The following is an 18,835-nucleotide window of genomic DNA, read 5'->3' on the forward strand; positions in this document are numbered from 1 at the left end:
CGGACAAAGACGGTGGTCACCGCATCGCCGCGCGATTTCGGATGCGCTTTTGCTGGCCGTCTGGAACGCTCTTCCTTCCGATATGAGGACGCCACTGGGAAGCTATGCACTTTTCAATCATCTGGATTGTCAAACTAATTTAATGAGAACTGACTGTTGTATTTAGTTTGTTGTCCTTCCCCCACACCTCTGATTAGCATGGTTGGCTACGTACAGTGCGAAAGAAGTTCAACTTAAATCTTGACTTAAAGCTTTCGTGACTGCAGGAATTCATATTCCTGGGTCTTTCGGTAAAGTCACGTAGATAGGTTCAAAGAAAATAACAAAAAATAACAAAAACTACGACGTTTTAATCGACGTTTCAATCGCAAAGCCTGTGTTTCGATCGCAACGTCATTGTTTTTTGTTATTTTTTGGTTATTTTCTTTGAAGATATCTACGTGACTTCACCGAAAGACCCAATAATATGAAGTTCAACATACACGCATATATGTGGTGGCGGTGGGTATAGAGCACGCAGGGAAGTGGAGGGGGGGAGGAAAGTTACGCCTCCGCTGAAGTTTCATATATCTCTTCTCTCTTTCTTTCGTATGGCATTTCAAGAGTAACTGACAAAACATTAGAACTGTGCGTTGACTTAGGTAATCCATTTGATGGCATCGGGAGTCTCTCTCTTGATTTATAGCGTCCGTACCTCCTGTGGATTTAGCGAATAATGGGGAGAGTGGCAGGGCTACGTGACGACACAGCTAGCGGTTCAGCACCCGTGCACAATTAGGGGAGATTCTTTTTCCACCCTCCGTTTCGATCACTGCTAAGCGCAGCCCATTTTATTATAAGCAGGATAAAGCCAGCGCTATCTCTATCCTGCGTCGGGACTTCGGTGAGTTCCTGTTTTGTACGATGACACGGGTTCACGGTTCACCACGAATGAAAAATGTCAGGTTTGTGGTTCACTAAGGGAAGGTGAAAGTGTCTCTGCCGTGTCGTACCTGAAGCGTTCTGCGTTCGGACGGCGCTTCGTGCTGCACCGTGAATCTGACATCGTTCGCACAATCAACTTTGCCGAGATTTTCCGCCGATACAGCGGCAACTATGAGATGAACTCGCTGGCCCACAAAAAAAAGTCAGGACACATAGGGTGATTCTATTTCTTTTTAGTAAATCCTTTAATTTGACAAATGTTAAAACTGGATTCCAATAACATAAAGCATGCGTGAATTCTGTGTTTAAATAAATGTGAGACTTTGTTCTTAAGATTACAGCTGTCTTCTTCAGACCACATAAAAAAATCTAACTGTTTTATTCCATTTTTAAATATCATCTGAAAAAGGAAGAAGAAGAAGCATATATATTAATAATTGTAATGGATAAAATATAAACCTAAATATTACTTATTCATGCCAGCATTAAAATAAATGAAATAGCCCTGTGTCTCGGATATTGGACCACCCTCTATATAGTGCGATATAGGTCCGTGATGAAAGTGTCATCCGTGTTCCAAACTAAGTCCATTTTGTGATCATATTTTTATTTCCTAAGTAATATATGTATTAAATGGTAAACTCAATAGGTAAAGTTCGAAATAAATACCGATGATCCATTGAATCTTCGCTTCGCAAAATTGTATCTGGAGTAACTGCGAGGAGTTGTCACAGCTCTTGCAATGATTTCCCGTGTAAATTGTAGCATGCGCGTTAGAGGCATTATGCATTGTAAAGTTGCAATCATTAGTCGAATTACAGTTGAGTCAACTGAACTTGGTGAACTTTGAAGCAGGCTCACTTCTGCTGCGAGTAAAGCAGTGCACAAACAATTGCGATCACAATGCGAAAATACAATTACAGAGTTATTGGAGATTGATATCGTGATAATGGCCAAAACATGAAATCTGATCTCGTACAGTATTGTGCAATAAAAAAACCCCCCTCCATTGCAGAAACCCTCAAATTTCCCATCTGTTCAAGGGCGTTGACGTTTTACCCCCACCACCCCTCCCTGGTCAGCCCGTGCATCTTGGGAGCTTGCTGTGAACGTGCCAGACTGAGAACAGCAGACATTACATCACCGTAGCACTCTTTGTGGGGGTGGTTTGAAGCATCTGCACAGGGGGGCAGGGGCGTTGGTGGTGGTGGTGGTGTTGTGGGAGGAAGGCGTGGGGGACCTTTACAGAGTGCTAGGTAGACTGTGAAGAAGGCTGCCAGTTCTCAGAGTCAAATGTTCCACTCACACGCCTCCTGGGTAATGAAAAAAATGTTTGTGGTGGCAGACACATTGCTCCTCGAGTGAACAACGGTCTTCAGGCATAACCTGACGAAAAAAAGAACCATTCACAATGTATTATTTTTGATTCGGTGCAGGTAAATCCAATAAGAATCAAAACAATGCTACGTTGTCTACGGAAGTAACAGGTCTGAAAAATGGATTTGCCGCACTGTAACTGTGTAATAAAGAGAGGAATGGACCGTGAATCACCGAACTTTGAAGCATTTTTTTTTCAAGTGAATAGTCACGATGCAGGGGACTGTGAGTCATAAACGCAGTGCGACTTTAAAGAGTGCCCGCTGATGAGTTGAGCGAAACATATGCATCCACAACGTGCAATGTGTAATATTAGAAAACAACTTACATCCCTCTTCGTCAATCCACTGCTGGATGAAGCCCTCCCCATGCCGTGTCCGGTCATGTTAGTCGTTTGACCGTACTTCCCAGTGCTGGTCAGTGTGTATTGGTGAAGAGGAGAAGGAGGGGGGAGGACGAGGAGTGTGGGATTAGTTTAGGACTAGACGAGGACTATTTCGTATGTTACTTGCAGCCAGAGCTAGAATTCAAACTCACGGGGTTCACAGAGCAGTCCTCCAATGCCTCCCCCCAGAAATGTAATGTATAACACACACACAGCAATGTAGAATACAAAGACAAAGACCCCCACCGTGTAGCCTTAACAGGCTGTTTGTTGGGGCAAGTGCTGTTAGCGGACACCTGTGAAGGCCGGCACAGCACACGAGGGGGTGGATGGCCAGCACCAAGCCCGGCCGCCTTTGTCTCCCTGGTGGCGATATTTACATGCCGCACCGGGGACTCAATTGAGGCTGAGTCGACCGAGGGAAGGCCCAGAACGAGTTCAAATAATCGTCACCGGTGTTGGCCATGAGCGGAAATTGAACTCGGGTCGCCGGGTTCGTAGCGCAGCGCGCTAACCGCTGCACAACCACTCACAACCCCCCCCCTAGGCTACAATTGCACTGCACGCACAGTCTCTGCGTGCGCACAATTTCGGGTGCGATGTGCGAGAATGGTAGCACACTTGTCCTCCCTTCCGAAGCGTGTCAAGAGATGTTTCGCGTTTACAGAAAGGAAGGCTTAACGACTCCTGTGGATTTGCCGTGAGGAGTCCTGCTGTGCGGTGAGGATGAGGCTGTCCATCGAAGAGCCGCACCAATGTTCGTCTTCTTTCGTACGGCGGGTGTAGATGGAGCGCAACGACTACAATTTCACATTCAGGTTGTCAAGCCAGACAACCGCGTCAGGAGCATTGGCGGGATGTCTCGTGTCGTGTTTGTCGATCGGGCATTACAGGAGAGGTTTTTTTTTCACATCCATTTGTGCATTAGGTATCGGCATCTGTAATGGTTAGTCATGTGGAAGCGGTTTATGGTGGACCATGAGCTTCGTGGAAGATCAAACCCAGAGGGATATTTTGCATTGGGTCTTTCGCAAGGTTGAATCGTGTGCGCACGATTGACTGGGACGCAAGCCTCTCCGCATCTTCAATTTACTCTCCCCTTGTCCACCCTGCAATTGCTTGCTCATGCCGCAGCGAAAGGAGTATATGTATGTGTAAGGACAGTCGAGTCAACCTACGGTTTGATTGGACTAGTGGCCACGGGAGGTAATGACAGGGGAGTCAGCCTGCAGTGTGATTGGACTAGTGGCCACGGGAGGTAATGACAGGGTAGTCAGCCTGCAATACGAATGGACTAGTGGCCACGGGAGGGAATGACAGGGGAGTCAGCCTGTTATAGGAATGGACTGGTGGCTTTGGAAGAGGACGGTGGAGTCAGCTGGTTGAGCGAGCGGTCTAGAACCAGCGAGAAGGTTCGAGAATGGGGGCGTGGCCTCGGATCGTATAAAAGGAAGATGCGCGGGAGACTCGGGGCTGTTGAAGTTGTGGTCTCCGCCTGTCCAGGTGTGAGCACGTGGCTCCTTAAATAAAGAAACCATCTCAAGACAAGTGCGCCGAAGTTCATCTTAACATATGCATCTTGAACTTCTTTCGCAACGTACGTAGCCAACCATGCTGATCGGAGGTGCGGGGTCAGGACGAGAAACTAAACACAAAAAGCACTAAAAAAGAAATTAGTTTTCAATCGAGAGCGGGAGTCACCCACAGTTGGCGACCACACGCCGCCTGCCGATCGACTCACTGTGGTGCGCCCATTTACACCGCTGGTTGGACAGGTGGTTGGGTGGTTGGGGCGATGGGGGCGGGTGGATTTAAGAAACCTGCCCCTATTGTTTCAATCGTCTCGCAGCGAGATCAAATAAAACCCACTAAATCTGAATTGCAAGGCGACCAGCGTGTTAACCATCACACCACGGCCAACTGTACCGGCTGAATCGGTGTGCAGCAGCAGCGGCAGCAGCGTGGCAGAAACAGTCGCTGGAATCTTTTTGTTCACGAAAAAACCCCGTTCAGGAAGTCTACAGTCTGCGTCAGATTTCTCAACCGAAAACTCCCACGTTTTAGTTTCTCAAGTCGTGTCTGCAAACAAAACCCCAGTGATTCAGGCCTTCGCTGGGATGCACGCCAGATGCCTTCTCGCTCACTGTAAATCTGATTCCCCCCCCCCAGTCCACCTCTTTTGTGTGTAGCTCTCGCCCAGAATGAAAATTGAAGTTGACTGCGGTGAATACGAATCCCGATGTCATTGAGCTTCCAAAAGTGACCGAGTGAAAATTTCACTTTGATTCGTGTGCGCAGCCAACAGTTACAAAGCACTGCGCTGTCACGTCCGAGATTACGTAACTTCTTCCGATAAATTGTGAAGTTTCTTTAGCCATCCAGCATGGCTGTGGCAATTCCGTGGCAGGCTGTCAGGCATAAATATTAGTTATCTATGGGCGGCATTAAAGCGTTTCTTCTGTGACCTGGTATCTTTGGGTTCATTGGTCTTGGCATGCATTTTCAATTACATTGCCTCTTTTTTTTTGTCTGTGCATTTCATTCCCAGGCATGTCTTTCCACAAGGTCTCCCCGATGAGTACACGTTCCTAACGACATTCAGATTCAGAAAAACTTCAAAAACAGATGACTGGTACATCTGGCAAGTCATAGACAAGTATGGTATTCCACAGGTGCGTAGCACAAGTTGCATCTTCTTGGCTTTTTGTTTCACACACACGCACGTGCGCGGCGTTTTGAATGTGTACGGAATAATTCGCCCACGGAGCACATGGCAAATATGCAACGAAGTTGATTCAAAATAGCTCACCAAATAATGCAGCATATGAAATTAAAAACAATCATTTCCCAGATTCTGCATGTTTAATAATTTCACCAGATGCACTACACGTGGTAAATATAACGGGGAGTCTTTTTTTTTTTTTGCTCCAACAATATTCCATGTGTAATTAAAACCACCGGCTATGAAAATAGCCACGACAAAAAAGGTTGAAGTGGAAATACCTTCCTAAATTTTATTTATTCAAGTAAAAACACCTTTTTTTTGCATCAGGCACAGCTGACATCCTGGTGATGACAGTTGCAATGCAACGCTTTATCGCCATCTCCAAACACGAAACAGGGTCATCGTCTTTGTTCTTAGATGGGAGTTTTGGGCTTTGAGGTGGCCAGGAGATGAGAGTACAGCAATAGATTCTTAAATATATTTTGTGTGGGTCTTTGACGTTTACATCCTCATTTGCGTGGTGGATTTATCTCCAGGTGTTCCAGTAATCCTCGCACGAGCCAATGACTCATGCATGCAATTGACGTAATGCAACCCCCCTCCCAAAAAAAAAACATTCTGAGACTCAAGTGAGGTTTTCTTGGGTAACTAAATGGCATTTTTATTTCTTGCATTTGTATACGTTATCCCCTTTGACCAAACCACCTGGAATGCACCCGATAACATCAGATCTCGGAAGCTAAGCAGGCTCGGGAAGGGACAGTGCTTGGGTGTCAGGTGTTGTAGCGTGCCGGGAGCTGTGGTGAAGCTGGAGGGAGCAGTGTGGCAAAATTACTCCTTTGTCTGCACTCCAATGCTCCCGCATCTACAGTCTCCCAGCCATCACTGCCGCAGTGGCGAGCTGCTGAGTGCCTCGTCTGCTATACAGGAGGTCGTGGGTTCGATCACGACCCTGCGTTTGCATGTTCTCCCCCGCGGTCTTGTGGATTTTTAATCGGGTCTTCCATGTTTTTCCCCCCGCATTTAGAATCAACATCAACGTGCATTTCGAGTATTTGGCTGCTATACATTTACACGCTATTGGCCACTTTCGCTGAGCTATCATCACCCGTGGCCACGTCGCTTCTGAAAAAGAGCTACATAGCTCAGTGCGCCTTTGCGTGTGCTCCCCGTGGTCGCGTGGATTTTCCTGCCGGTCCTCCGGTTTTACCCCCCCTTCGAATCCATCACGCGTTTCGAGTATTTTGGCTGCTAGAAAATGTGCCCGCGACGATAAGCCACTTCCGTCGAGCTATCATTTGTTCATAGCCAGGTCGCGAGCTACACAACTCAGCGGTCGAACAACCCCCCACGGAGGGGCCCCCGCATCTAGCAGTGGCACTGACGACGGGCCGCACATGGGCCTGGCCCTTCCCTGTACACGGTGAGAGTGTGTGCGGCCGGCCGCCGGCTCCACCGCCCCCATACCCCACCCACCCCACCACAGGTGTCCATCCGACTGGACGGCGCCAACCGGGCGTTGGAGTTCAACGCCATCGGGCTGCTCAAGGCGGCGGTGCGCGCCGTGTTCCGCGGGCCCCTCGTCTCGGCCGTGTTCGACCGCTCGTGGCACAAGATCGGCGTGAGCGTGCAGCAGCGCACCGTGTCGCTCTACGTCGACTGCCACCTCGTGGGGGCCTCGTCCATCGAGGAGCGCGAGAACATCGACATCGTCGGCAAGACGGTGATCGGCAAGCGCCTGTACGACAGCACGCCCGTGGAGGTGAGCGCCGTGCCGAGCCAGCAGCCCCCCCCCCCCCCCCTGCCCTAGCGGTGCAGTACGGAGAACGTCCCAATGCGGTTCGAGCCCAGCGTGTCGCCCTGGTTAATACCGTGCGGTGTTTAAACCGTATATGCATGACGCCTGCTTCCCAGCAGTTTCGTTGTCCTTCCCCGCACCTCTGATTAGCATGGCTGGCTACGTACCGTGCGAAAGAAGTATGACATATATACACGAGGGTACATACAACCGCTTCGAAGCGGCCAACAAATTATAGTTACCTGTCATGACAAGCTCCTGAGCCACGCTAATCAAAAGTGGACTGCTAGCTGACTGCACGGACGGCGAGAGGAATGGAGTTCCGGATTAAGGGGACTGCACAGGAGAATGAGTGATGTCCCACTGAGCGAAGGATGGGAGGGGGGGTTTGTTGATGGAGTGGAGGGCGTGTGCTGGAGGGGAGTAGAGGTGAGATCAGAGGCATATCACCAAGGTTGCGCCTTCCTGTGAGCCACCCTCTTTGTGGGCGATGGGAAAAATTGCGCGGAATTTGTAAAACGCAGGGACCGGATCGCTGTCAGCCTCGCCGCACGCGCGACGCTGCGAGCGTCTCCTCCACCGCGTCTCGCTGAGGCACGGCTGAGCGAGCGTGCACCCCGACTGCGGAGCGAAGAAAGAGCGGGCAGGAATTTCACAGTTGCCGTAACGCTCCCGCTGTCTGCTTATCTGTTTCCGCTGTGGCTTTTGTGAGACACGGCACGGCAAAAGTCTATCTGATTGGGGAGGGGGGGCGTTTTTGCCGCAGGTAATTCCGATAAGCGTATTTTAAAAAAAATTTGAATCAGAATCTTTATTTAGACTAGAGGAGGAATCCGATGAGCTATGAAGCTGTTTTTTCACGGACGGCCAGTATGGGCAGGTCAGCAAATTACAACAGCACAAGATCGGTGTGAGTGTGCAGCAGCCCACCGGTAAAAAAAAAAACTGTACAAAGAATGATAGGATCTCAAAACAGAGAAAAAGGTAAGCGAGTCACTTGATGTATGAATGAAATAAAAAAAGGAATTTTTGGACGCATTTCAAAAATAATTTTTGCTCATGATCCAGCCTTTGGTAGCCAACTGGCACAAAACGCGATCACCTCCACGCGTTTCTGCCGAAGCCCCAAACCCAAGGAATTTGGGGTGGGAGCCATAGTTGGACAGAATGACCTGGTAATTGGAACTACTGTGTGTGGGTCCTTTCCCAGAACTTGAGCAGCATCATAAAGAGCAACCCTACAGCTACCTTTGACCCAGATTTCCTTTGCAGCTCTCTGGCAGTTACCAAAACAGTCCGCTCAAAAGCTCGGAATGTGTTAAATTGGAGTTCATTGAGCCTGCTTTTAGCTGATGGTGCAGTACGTGATGACCCTTTTGACTGGGTGTTTGACTTTTAAGCAGTTCATCTGTAACAGCATAGCGTCCTTGTAAGCCACACGGCTGGCTGAAATTCTTTATTGCCTTTTTTTTTTTGCCCCAAATGGCATTCCATTCGAGCCCTGCTTGTGCTTGGTCTGTACACTCACCTTCAGAGAAATATTGCCCTTTGACCTCGGAGAATCGTGTTTCTGGCTTCTCCCGATGCTGGTACTGTTTGTGCTTGAGTGTGTAATGCTTGCGTTGCCGTACTCTGAAAGAGAGATAACAGAGGTGGGTTTGTATGCCAGTGTTAAATAAGTATAACCCGTAAAACAAAGTTTTTCACTATAAATCCTTTATATGCGTGGCGGCTAGAGTCCTCTCGTCCTCTGGCTTGAGATGGCTGCCACCTATGGGTCAGATGATTGTCTGCCAGTATTAAGCAATTGGTAATTAAATATTTAATTTGTTTTCCCTAAACAGTGTAAAATTTTGGAAAAAAATTTTCACGAACATTAATTGTCTCGCACAACGAGTCTGTGTGCAAAATGTCAGCTCGATTGGATCACGGGAAGTGGGTTAAAAAACGACCGAAAGATTTGCACGGTCGTAAGCAAGCAAGCAAGCACGCAAGCACGCAAGCAAGCAAGCAAGCGAACTTAATATAAAGGATTTAATAAGTATAACCCGTAAAAACAAAGTTTTTCACTATAAATCCTTTATATGCGTGGCAGCGAACTTAATATAAAGGATTTAAAAATATATTCGCCTGTGGAGGACGCGGGGATCGATCCCGCAACCTTTGGCATGGGAAGCGAGGGCGCTACCAACTGCACTACTCCGCCACGGCCTGTGGAGGGGTTACGCTCTGGGCTCTTATACTGTGACATTCAGCCAAAGCCAAGAATGAGTTCTATTTGAATATATGTAAAATAAAAAAAATTTGCCTAAAAAGTGTAAAATTTTGGGAATTTTCTTTCACGAACATTAATTGTCTGGCACAACGAGTCTGTGTGAAAAATGTCAGCTCGATTGGATCACGGGAAGTGGGTTAAAAAACGACAGAAAGATTTGCACGGTCCTAAGCAAGCAAGCACGCAAGCAAGCAAGCAAGCACGCGAACTTAATATAAAGGATTTAATAAAGGATTTAAAAAGAAAATATTTAGAAACATCAGTGACTTCCATTTGTCTGTCCACATACAAAATATAGGATTAGTTCATCAGTCTTCTGGAGTGATGTTATCCAGCAGCGTTTGATTTAAAACAGGAAGGCTCTGGACTGGATTCGACCTTGTACGTTTAATTTGAGGGAGCCTAGTCATTTCTTTGTTTATTTATCGTCTATATGACTCCGAAACAGCGCATAATACAAAATGATAGCTATATGCATCATAACTTGCATGAAGTGCTGAGCTCCAGAAAATATTTACCCACCCCACTCCCCAGACAATGGGGTCTGCGATGGGACGTGAAGCTTCGGGGGGGAAGGACACCCCGGACAAAAAAATATATTTTCTGAGAAATAATTAATGCGTGCTTGTTATGTACATTATTGTATTATGACTAAAAATGTTATTTGAAGCTTTCGTGACTGCAGGAATCCATACTCTTTGAGTATGACTAAAATTGTATTATGAGAATAATACAGTTAGGAGTGCACAAGTCATTGTAACTAAGCACAGAATTAATTAATAATGAGAATACCGTAATCATTTGAATGCTATGGCAGTTGTCATAAACTCCCCCCCCATTACCCCCCCCCCCCCACACACACACACTGTTATTCCTCATTACGCCGTCTGTCTAAACGTGCGATCGCTTCTGTATGCCCGTCTGCCACCCCCCACCCCTTCCTCCACCACCTGCAGTTTGACCTGCAGAAGATGGTGATTTACTGTGACCCCAAGTTCGTGGAGACTGAGACATGCTGCGAGCTGCCGGGAAGCCAGGTCGGGAGACCCCTGGACACCTTCGCCCGTTCCGCTGCGATTAATCGCGCTCGCCCTCTGATCATCCCGCAGCTTTCCCAAAGCGCTGGGGCGCACAATGTCCATTGTCGTGGATGATATTTTTTTTTTCTTCCCCCGGAGTCATTCACCGTTCACACGCATTCCATCACGCCCCACCCCCGCCTCACCGCACTGCATGGGATAATGGCAGGGGCATAGTCGTTGTCATCATCAATAGAGGAATACTCTCTCTTGAATGATATTAGGCTCGGGTTATACCTTCACCGTGAATTAAGTTACTCGTGGTGACGATGATTTATGATTATGATAGTTACTTTGACATCACTTATTGTGGTGGTGGTGGTTGTGGTGGTAGTTATCAGTGGTGGAACTGGTTATTCAACATCGATCCCTGAATTAGATAATCTATTAAAAGTCATTATTCTTTTCATAATGCACGCATCGAATTGTGCATTTTAAGAATGGATTACTTGAGCTTTGTAACCTCGTGTAATCGGCTCGTGTAAACGCTGCAGCTTTCATGCAGCAGTGGACTTATCAATGCTGATGATTATGATGATAGCCAGAGCTGTCCATAGAGGGATGCGAATCCCACATCTGATACTGTGACGTCGAAGCGTTACGGGGCCCCCCACCCCAAAGCGCGGGGGGCCCCTTGCCATCTACCCTAAGGACCAACTATGGGAAGAGACTCTACGCCAGTGTTTCTTAATCTTTACTGCAGCCTTTCACCCCTTTGGTTCTCAATCGTAACAAAAAAAATGTACAATGTCAATAAATACATAGGGGGTTTGATGCAACAAAGTAGTTGTACTTACGTGCCCGTTCTTAATTTGTGTTTTCGATGATTTACCTTCGGACAAAAAATCTGGCCGTTTCTCGCACCCCCAGAAACGGCATCTCGCACCCCTAGGGGGTGAGTGCATCCCACGTAAGAACCACCGCTCTACACTAACAACTGATGACAATAAATAAAAAATGTGTTCTTGATTCAAATTTGAGACCCCAAATGATTACTGTAGATTTTGGGGGGTGTGAGCGGAGCGGTGAACCAAGTGGTGATACTTAAACACAAGCAAATTAAGCAACAAGCTTAGAACTCAAAGTGGCTCAAGGGGTCCCTGATTCGTGGAAAAAAATAGGGGTGCAACAAATATCAGCTCGAATTGAGACGCTAATAAACGTTAAAGGCAAATAACACGGAAAATGATATTTCTTTGCACACAGCCCTCTTCGCTCATCTCATTACTCGTTATTTTCTCCACGTGCATCGTCATCATCTCGCTAAATCTCTAGCCTCTTGTCTCAACATAAAAAGAGAGGAAGAGGGACCCAAAAATAATTTCCACATAAAGTACCCCCCGACCCTCATATGGGCGAGCACCAGCATCACCGCCGCCACCACCACCACCGCCACCACCACCACCACCGGCACCACCACCGACAACAACGACGTCGTGAGGGCTGACACGTCGTCCCGCCGTCCGTGCGTGCAGTGCGGCCCCGAAGTCGAGTTCCTGCCGACTCTAACGCCGCAAGTCCACAGAACCGTCGCGCCGACACCCGCCGAGGGCGTGGACGTCATCACGGCCGTCAACTGCTCCTGCCCACCGGGCCCTCCCGGCACCAAGGCAAGCTGCCCCCCCCCTCGGCCCCCCCAACGCCCCTCAAGCTATGAGCACTTCTAACAATCCCACCCTTCGCCCTGCAGAAGAAAAAGGCAACAACAAAAAACATTTACCGTGGCGTTTCCGAAAGAAAGACTCCCGCCCGCCGCTGAAATTCCATGCCGTGGGGCCGTAATCAAAGGCTGCTCTCTGCGGGTCGCACCGACGGCTTTCACCTTCGCACGCCGGATGGCTGTGTGCGCATTGCGGTGGCCAGGCCTACGCTGCCTGACTGACACCACCACACAGCTTGGCTAACGGCCAAAGCACGCGTGCAAACGTGTAAACGCGCGTTCACGCAGTCGCCTTGCCCGCTAAGTGGATGTTGTCACGTCGTGTCACACCGTTGATATATGTCCGTGTGCATTTGGAACACGCATGTGGACAAGGCGAGGAGTGAGACGTGTACTACCGAGGAGATGGACAGATGGGATGTTGAGACATGGCTACGGCTTGGGAAAGCCATACTCCTGCAGTGGATTGATCATGGCTGATGATGATGATATATATACACACGTTCAGTACATCTGTGGGGGGAGCGGAGGTGCAGTGGTTCACAGCACCACGCGATGAACCCGGCGATCTGAGTCACATTGCCAGCCACTGCCAGCATCGGTGGCGAGTGATATATGAACCTGGCCAATGTTTTTGTTCATTCCGGTTCGTGTTCTTCACCATGTTATTTAATCCATACCAACCACTGTTTTTATTCAGTGTATGATAACAATAAACTATATCGCTTCACCAACTCCGCACTGACCATCATGGTGACGAACACCCAAACAACCCCCATGTTCCACGTGGAGTAGAGAGGCCTTCATCTAGGAGTCAATTGACACGGGGCTCTACATTTTTAGTAGTACATGATTACTACTGTGTTAACTACTATTTACAGTACATCCACACACAGGTAAGTACATGGTCGTGACATAAATAATATTAGCATTTTACTAAATATATATTTATTTCCCAACTTACCAGTTCACTTATTTATTCGAATAAGTGCCACTCGTTCAAATAGCAGTTTTATTTTAAATCAATAGGCTGGTTAGAAGTTCGCATACGTCCTTTAAAAAAAAACATATGCTTCTTGAAATGAGTTTCAGAGAATCAGGTGGATAATCTTCTTGGTTCTTTCGGTAAAGTCACGTAGAAGGGAAATAATAAAATAATAAAAATAAAACATAATAAAATAATTCTCACGACGTTTCGGCCACAACGCAGGCAGCCGTCCTCAGGTGAAAACCAGGTCTGTCGGGGAGACAGCGTCTTTCAGACTCTGTCGCCTCGACAGACCTGAGGACGGCTGCTTGCGTTGTGGCCGAAACGTCGTGAGAATTATTTTATTATGTTTTATTTTTATTATTTTATTATTTCCCTTCTACGTGACTTTACTGAAAGAACCAAGAAGATGAATCCCTGCTGTCACGAAAGCTTTAAATCGAAATCAGGCGGATCGTTACCTCGCAGGATCGTGTGAGGTGGCGGTCACTTCTGAGAGGCATCCGCCCAGCAGTTGATCGATCATGGCCAATGCTGAGAAGACAGAATAAGCATCAAGTCAAAATAAACTAAATGTGATGGATCCCAGCCAATTGCAGATGGCGACGATTGCTGCGACGAGGACGCTGCTGTAGACGCAGAGAATAAACCCACAGCGGTACACAATTCCGTTTTTAACAGCAAAGTGTGTACGTACCTTTAATTATTTTCTTTAAACAACGGCAAGTTTACTGCACTCATTTGAATAGCATACAGAGCCAGTTTTGGCTGGGATAAGTTTAACTATTTTTGCCCGCTTCCAAAGCGAAACTCGTTGATTTTTTTTAAGTGGGTTTTGTAGTTTGTTTAAGAACGACCGTGACTTTTTTGTTATTTGTCGACTGACTTGTTACCCGAGGTACAGCACGCACACAGATCGCTAGCGTCAGCTGTCGAGTTGAGTTTGCGTGCGTGTGCGCGTGCCGCCACGGAACCCGATAATGGCCTGACCTATTATCATTACCAGCAGGAAAAGGGGGCATTAATGATCCTTGTCTCGCAACGATACCTAACACCTGCTTGGAATTTCATTTCACTTTGCTCAGGGCGAGCGAGGCGATGGCGGTCTCCAAGGGCCCGTCGGACCAAAAGTAAGTCGGGGCGTGTGTTGTTTTTACTTCTCATATTTGTAAAACTTGGCAGCAAAAAAAACACGCCCCACATCCTTAGCTTAGCTACTGTACCTGCAGCAGCAGCAGCAAGTCAATTCTGTAAGCGATGAGAAAAGCTCATTCACTGCAGGAGAACAACGCAAGCCAGAATGCTATGAGTTTCAAACAATACGCAAAAAGTGTGAAGACCGCACAGCCATTGTGCGTATGAGCAAACCATCCGGATATTCCTAAAGAAGTGCATTGTGGCCCCTCTCGTCTTAGGTTGCCGTCAAAATGAACGTAGCTGCAGCCTCTCCGCATAATGCACAGAGGCTGTGCTAAATGCGTGATCCACAGGGGCTGTGTGATTTTTACACATTGTTGCGTGTTGTTTGAAACTTAGCAGCAGCAGCAGCAGAGCAGTCCAGCGGCTACCGTCTACTCTGCCGCTTAATTGCTTGCAGATGGAATGTGCATGTTGTGCCCATGCTGTGTTTGAGGGCGAGATCCTTTTTTGTTATTTTAACAACCCTGTTTTCCTTGAACGAGCTAAAAATACGCACCTCCTCACCCGTCACTCTATCAGATTCTGTGCGTGCGGGAGAATTCAATTCCTCTTCTGTCCTAGCTGCGTTTGAAACTACGCTTGCAGCATCTTAGCTACAACAGCAACAACAAAAACCGGGGCATATTGTGGGAAGAAGGAATGTCGCGCAAAAGTGGTAGAGGGGTGAACTTCGTGTAAATGCATTGTCCCGAGCGGTGTGTTATTTGCGCAACTGACAGAAAAAAACAGTGCAAGCTTGCACGTTTTCCTCATTTCCCGGGACACCTAAACTCAAAGGGAGGATGTCCCGGGATAAAAAGCCAGGACGGGTCGCAACACGTTGGCCCAATCTCATCGGTGGGATGGACCAGAGCGACTGCTGGATCAATGTGACACTTTTGTCTTCTTGCTCCGTCTTTTTTTTTTCCACACAGGGGGGCACTGGAGCACCTGGCCCTGCTGGGCTCCTTGGCATCAAGGGAGAGAAAGGGGAAGCGGTAAGGGTGCTGCTACGCATCTCAGTTGAAGACAAGGGCACAAACTGTGGGGGGGAGGGGGGGTAGAGGCATTTCATCGGGTCGCGCGTACAGTTGCCGCAAAATAACCTTCGACGATATGACATCAAATTTGTCATATCAGTTTCCCATAGCTCTATCATTTTACTGCAATTGTTTAGTGTATTTGTTGTTGCGCTTTCCTGTCGTCATGGTACGAATGAATATTACAGGCAGTCCGCCTGCTGTATTTTTTCATTTGTGTTGCGATCGAAACGTCGTGATTTTTTTATAATTTTATTATTATTCTTCTGTCTACTTGACTTTACGGAAAGACCCAAGGAGTATGAATATTACGTTAACGCTCAATGGCTGTTCGCTTAACCTTCGCCTCCTGTAAGCATTCTTATCATTACAATCTGTCACCAAAATGCTACCCTAACAATAAAGGAATCAAATACTTCTATGCACTCAGAAAATAATGATATATAATCGCCATGCCGTCAAGAACTCCGAGAAGCATTTTGCAAAGCAGTCATTATTGAATAATACTCCGTTTATTTAAATCTTTAATTGAGTCTTGTTATTTCTCGAGAAAATATTTTTTTCAAGAAAAATAACACGAGCAAAGATGATTGCCATCTGACGGTATCCAGCTCAACGGACGACGTAAATATCTTGGACCTTACATTGCACGATATGTCAGAGCATCGATAGCTCGCGACAACCCCTGCCGTGCCTAACTGAATAAGCAACGCGTTGAATAACCTTCCTCTGCACAGGTCTGATCTCCCCTGTGCTGATTCCTGAAGGCTGCTGCAGCCTGCACATTTTTTGACAATGGATCGATGCGAACATTTAACTTTTTTTTTCTAGATTTGAAGTTTTCGTGACTGCAAGGATCCATACTCTTTGGTTCTTTCGGTAAAGTCACGGAGGTGAAAAATCACGATGAAACGTCGTGATTACATTTATTTATTTTATTGATTATTATTATTATTATTTTCTTCACGTATGTGACATTACCGAAAGAACCAAAGAGTATTTAACTTTTTGTAGAAAAAATAAAAAATGTAAAACGTTACGGTAACAATAATTGATAATAATGGGAGAGGGGTGGGGCAGTGGTTAGCACACTGCGCTATGAATACGGCCTCCTTTGTTCGAACCCCGGCCTTGGCTAAATATCAGCGGCAAGCGATGTCTGATCCGTTGCTAGCTCTCCCCCTCCTTTACATCCTGAGCTGATCAGCGTGGCGACGCACACTCAGCCTACTCCCATTACCGACACGGCGAGGGGAGGCTTTCATCCGGCAGTGGTCTGATGAAAGGCTGTAAATTGTTTATTATTATTATGAACAAAGGATTGCAGCAAGCAAATGTTAAACTTTTAATAAGCTCAAAAAAATACATCGATGTTAAGGTTAATGTGATAAATAAGAATATCTTCCATGCTTGTAATGTCCCAGCCCTTATATGTTTCTAACCATAAAATTGTATTGTGGGAAGAAAAAAAAAAGTGTTCTTAAAATGTGTTAGTTGGAAGAGTCATAGGCATCTATAGAGTAAGTGGTTTCACAGTGCCAGTAAACACTTGTAATTGTAAATGCACTTGTTAAGAATATATCATTGCCAATATAATTTGTGTTTATATCGCTTCTTTGTGTGTGCATATATTGGTTTGCATGGGCCATATAAAATATCAAACTATCTGCCACTGTTGCCCATTACACCTTTCGTTTATTCAGGTGCAGCCATTTTTATAAACACGGGGTTTTATTTTTAGTGCTGGCCTCAATTTTATGGTCTTCATTTAAAATATTTTATGCAACGTTAAAACTTAGAAGGTTCCAGTGGCTTTGGCGATTATTTATTTGCACGCATGCAATTTTTTTATGACAGCTCCTGGCATAGAGCAACCGCTTTACTCATATTTGCGTGTTTTTTTTTCATTAAAGGGCAGAGTCATAAGCGCCAAAGGTGAAATGGGACAAAAGGTAAGATTGTTGTTTGTTTTCAAGAGTGAAAAAAAAAATTCAACTTGCAACGCGGTATTCGCGTGCTCTCTAATGTACGTGTGCACGTTGAACTTCTTTGGCGCCGTGCGTAGCCAACCGTGCTAATTGGAGGTGCGGGGGAAGGACAACAAACTAAACACAAAAGCAGTTTTACGGAGAAAGAATGACTCAGGTGCTAGGAGGAACCACCGACAAGTGAGCAAGGCAGCCACGCGGTTAGCCGGCACCCACATTCCTCCACAAGCTCTGCCCTCCGCTGTATATTACGAACAAAGGCGGTCACCGCATGGCGTGCTTTCAGATGCGCTTTGCGGCCGTCTGGAACACTCTTCCTTCCGATATTGGGAAGCCACTGGAGCAATGCACTTTTAAATCTACATTGAAAAGTTAGTTATTTTCCAACTGCTTTTTTTGTTAACTTCATTGTCCTTCACCCGCACCTCCGATAAAGCGCGGTTGGCTACGTATGGTGCGAAAGAAGTTCAACATACATACGTGTCATTGGACAATTAATTCGTGTTTACATGTGTGAGTCGCGTGTCGTTGGCTTAACAATGGGCACTACCATCTCTTCCAAGACATCTGGCCTGCATGGAAGAGTAGCCACACACTCTCTAGCGGGCTCTCTAGGGCCCCCTCTGTAGTAGAGGTCCTTCTGCCAGCAGTGGCATGAGTATGTAATGTCAGGGATGCACCTCTGCTGCTGGGTAACATGAGAGGCTTTCACCCTTTTGTTGTTGTTTTTTAAGTATCGCACTCATAAAAAGAACCAAGAATATGAATCCACGCAGTCACGAAAGCTTTACATCGAAACGATTTAAGAATTTAGTTTTTGAAAATATTTACATATTTGAATGTAGCGCCTCTCAACATCTCTGCCTCCGATTTCACGCCCCTTCGATGCGCACGGTTGCCTACGTACGGTGCGAAAGAAGTTCAACATACGTGCATACCAACTTGCAAAGGCCCTGGTTCAAAAGTGAAAAAATTCCAATTTTAATCCAAACAAAGTTCTATTTTTGGGGGGATTTTTCCAGTTAAAGGAATAAACACAACTATCCATTCAGAAAAATGGCAGCTTTTTAGCCCTTCGAGAAGCTAAGTAGAATTAACATCAGTCACTCACAACGGATATATAACATATAATACGTAAAATTAAACAGACCTATATTCATTAAGTCTTTATATTAGATGCCAGCAATTCACAGAGCTTCGCTTGTACCATTACTGGCATGAGAATATTAAAACGCGCAGCTGTGTGAATGTTGGTGATAGCTTTCAAAATCCTTTGGCATCAAAAATTTACTTTAGTATTTAACGTTTCCTTGTTTATTATATATAAAAATAAGGTGAATGGAAAATACTCTTAGACTTAAGAGCTAAACTCACTTTCAAGGAAACAATAGACTAACAGTTCTTCATTCTTGAAAGA

General features: G+C 46.3%; 1 protein-coding gene across 3 annotated transcripts in view; it reads left to right on the top strand.

Moving 5' to 3' along the window:
• The window catches only part of LOC133344176 (collagen alpha-1(XXII) chain-like), a 164,138-nt gene that overhangs the window by 29,313 nt on the left and 115,990 nt on the right, over positions 1–18,835 (top strand). For all 3 annotated transcript variants that reach the window (XM_061554189.1, XM_061554188.1, XM_061554187.1), the window contains 7 exons: positions 5,235–5,358; positions 6,898–7,173; positions 10,441–10,521; positions 12,039–12,173; positions 14,297–14,341; positions 15,326–15,388; positions 17,344–17,382. In XM_061554189.1, the coding sequence (XP_061410173.1) occupies positions 5,235–5,358; positions 6,898–7,173; positions 10,441–10,521; positions 12,039–12,173; positions 14,297–14,341; positions 15,326–15,388; positions 17,344–17,382 (763 nt within the window). The remainder of the gene's footprint in view (positions 1–5,234; positions 5,359–6,897; positions 7,174–10,440; positions 10,522–12,038; positions 12,174–14,296; positions 14,342–15,325; positions 15,389–17,343; positions 17,383–18,835) is intronic.

The sequence above is a fragment of the Lethenteron reissneri genome, chromosome 19 (assembly GCF_015708825.2).
Source record: "Lethenteron reissneri isolate LAM-NWPU_2019-01 chromosome 19, ASM1570882v1, whole genome shotgun sequence".
Classification (NCBI taxonomy): Eukaryota; Metazoa; Chordata; class Hyperoartia; order Petromyzontiformes; family Petromyzontidae; genus Lethenteron; species Lethenteron reissneri.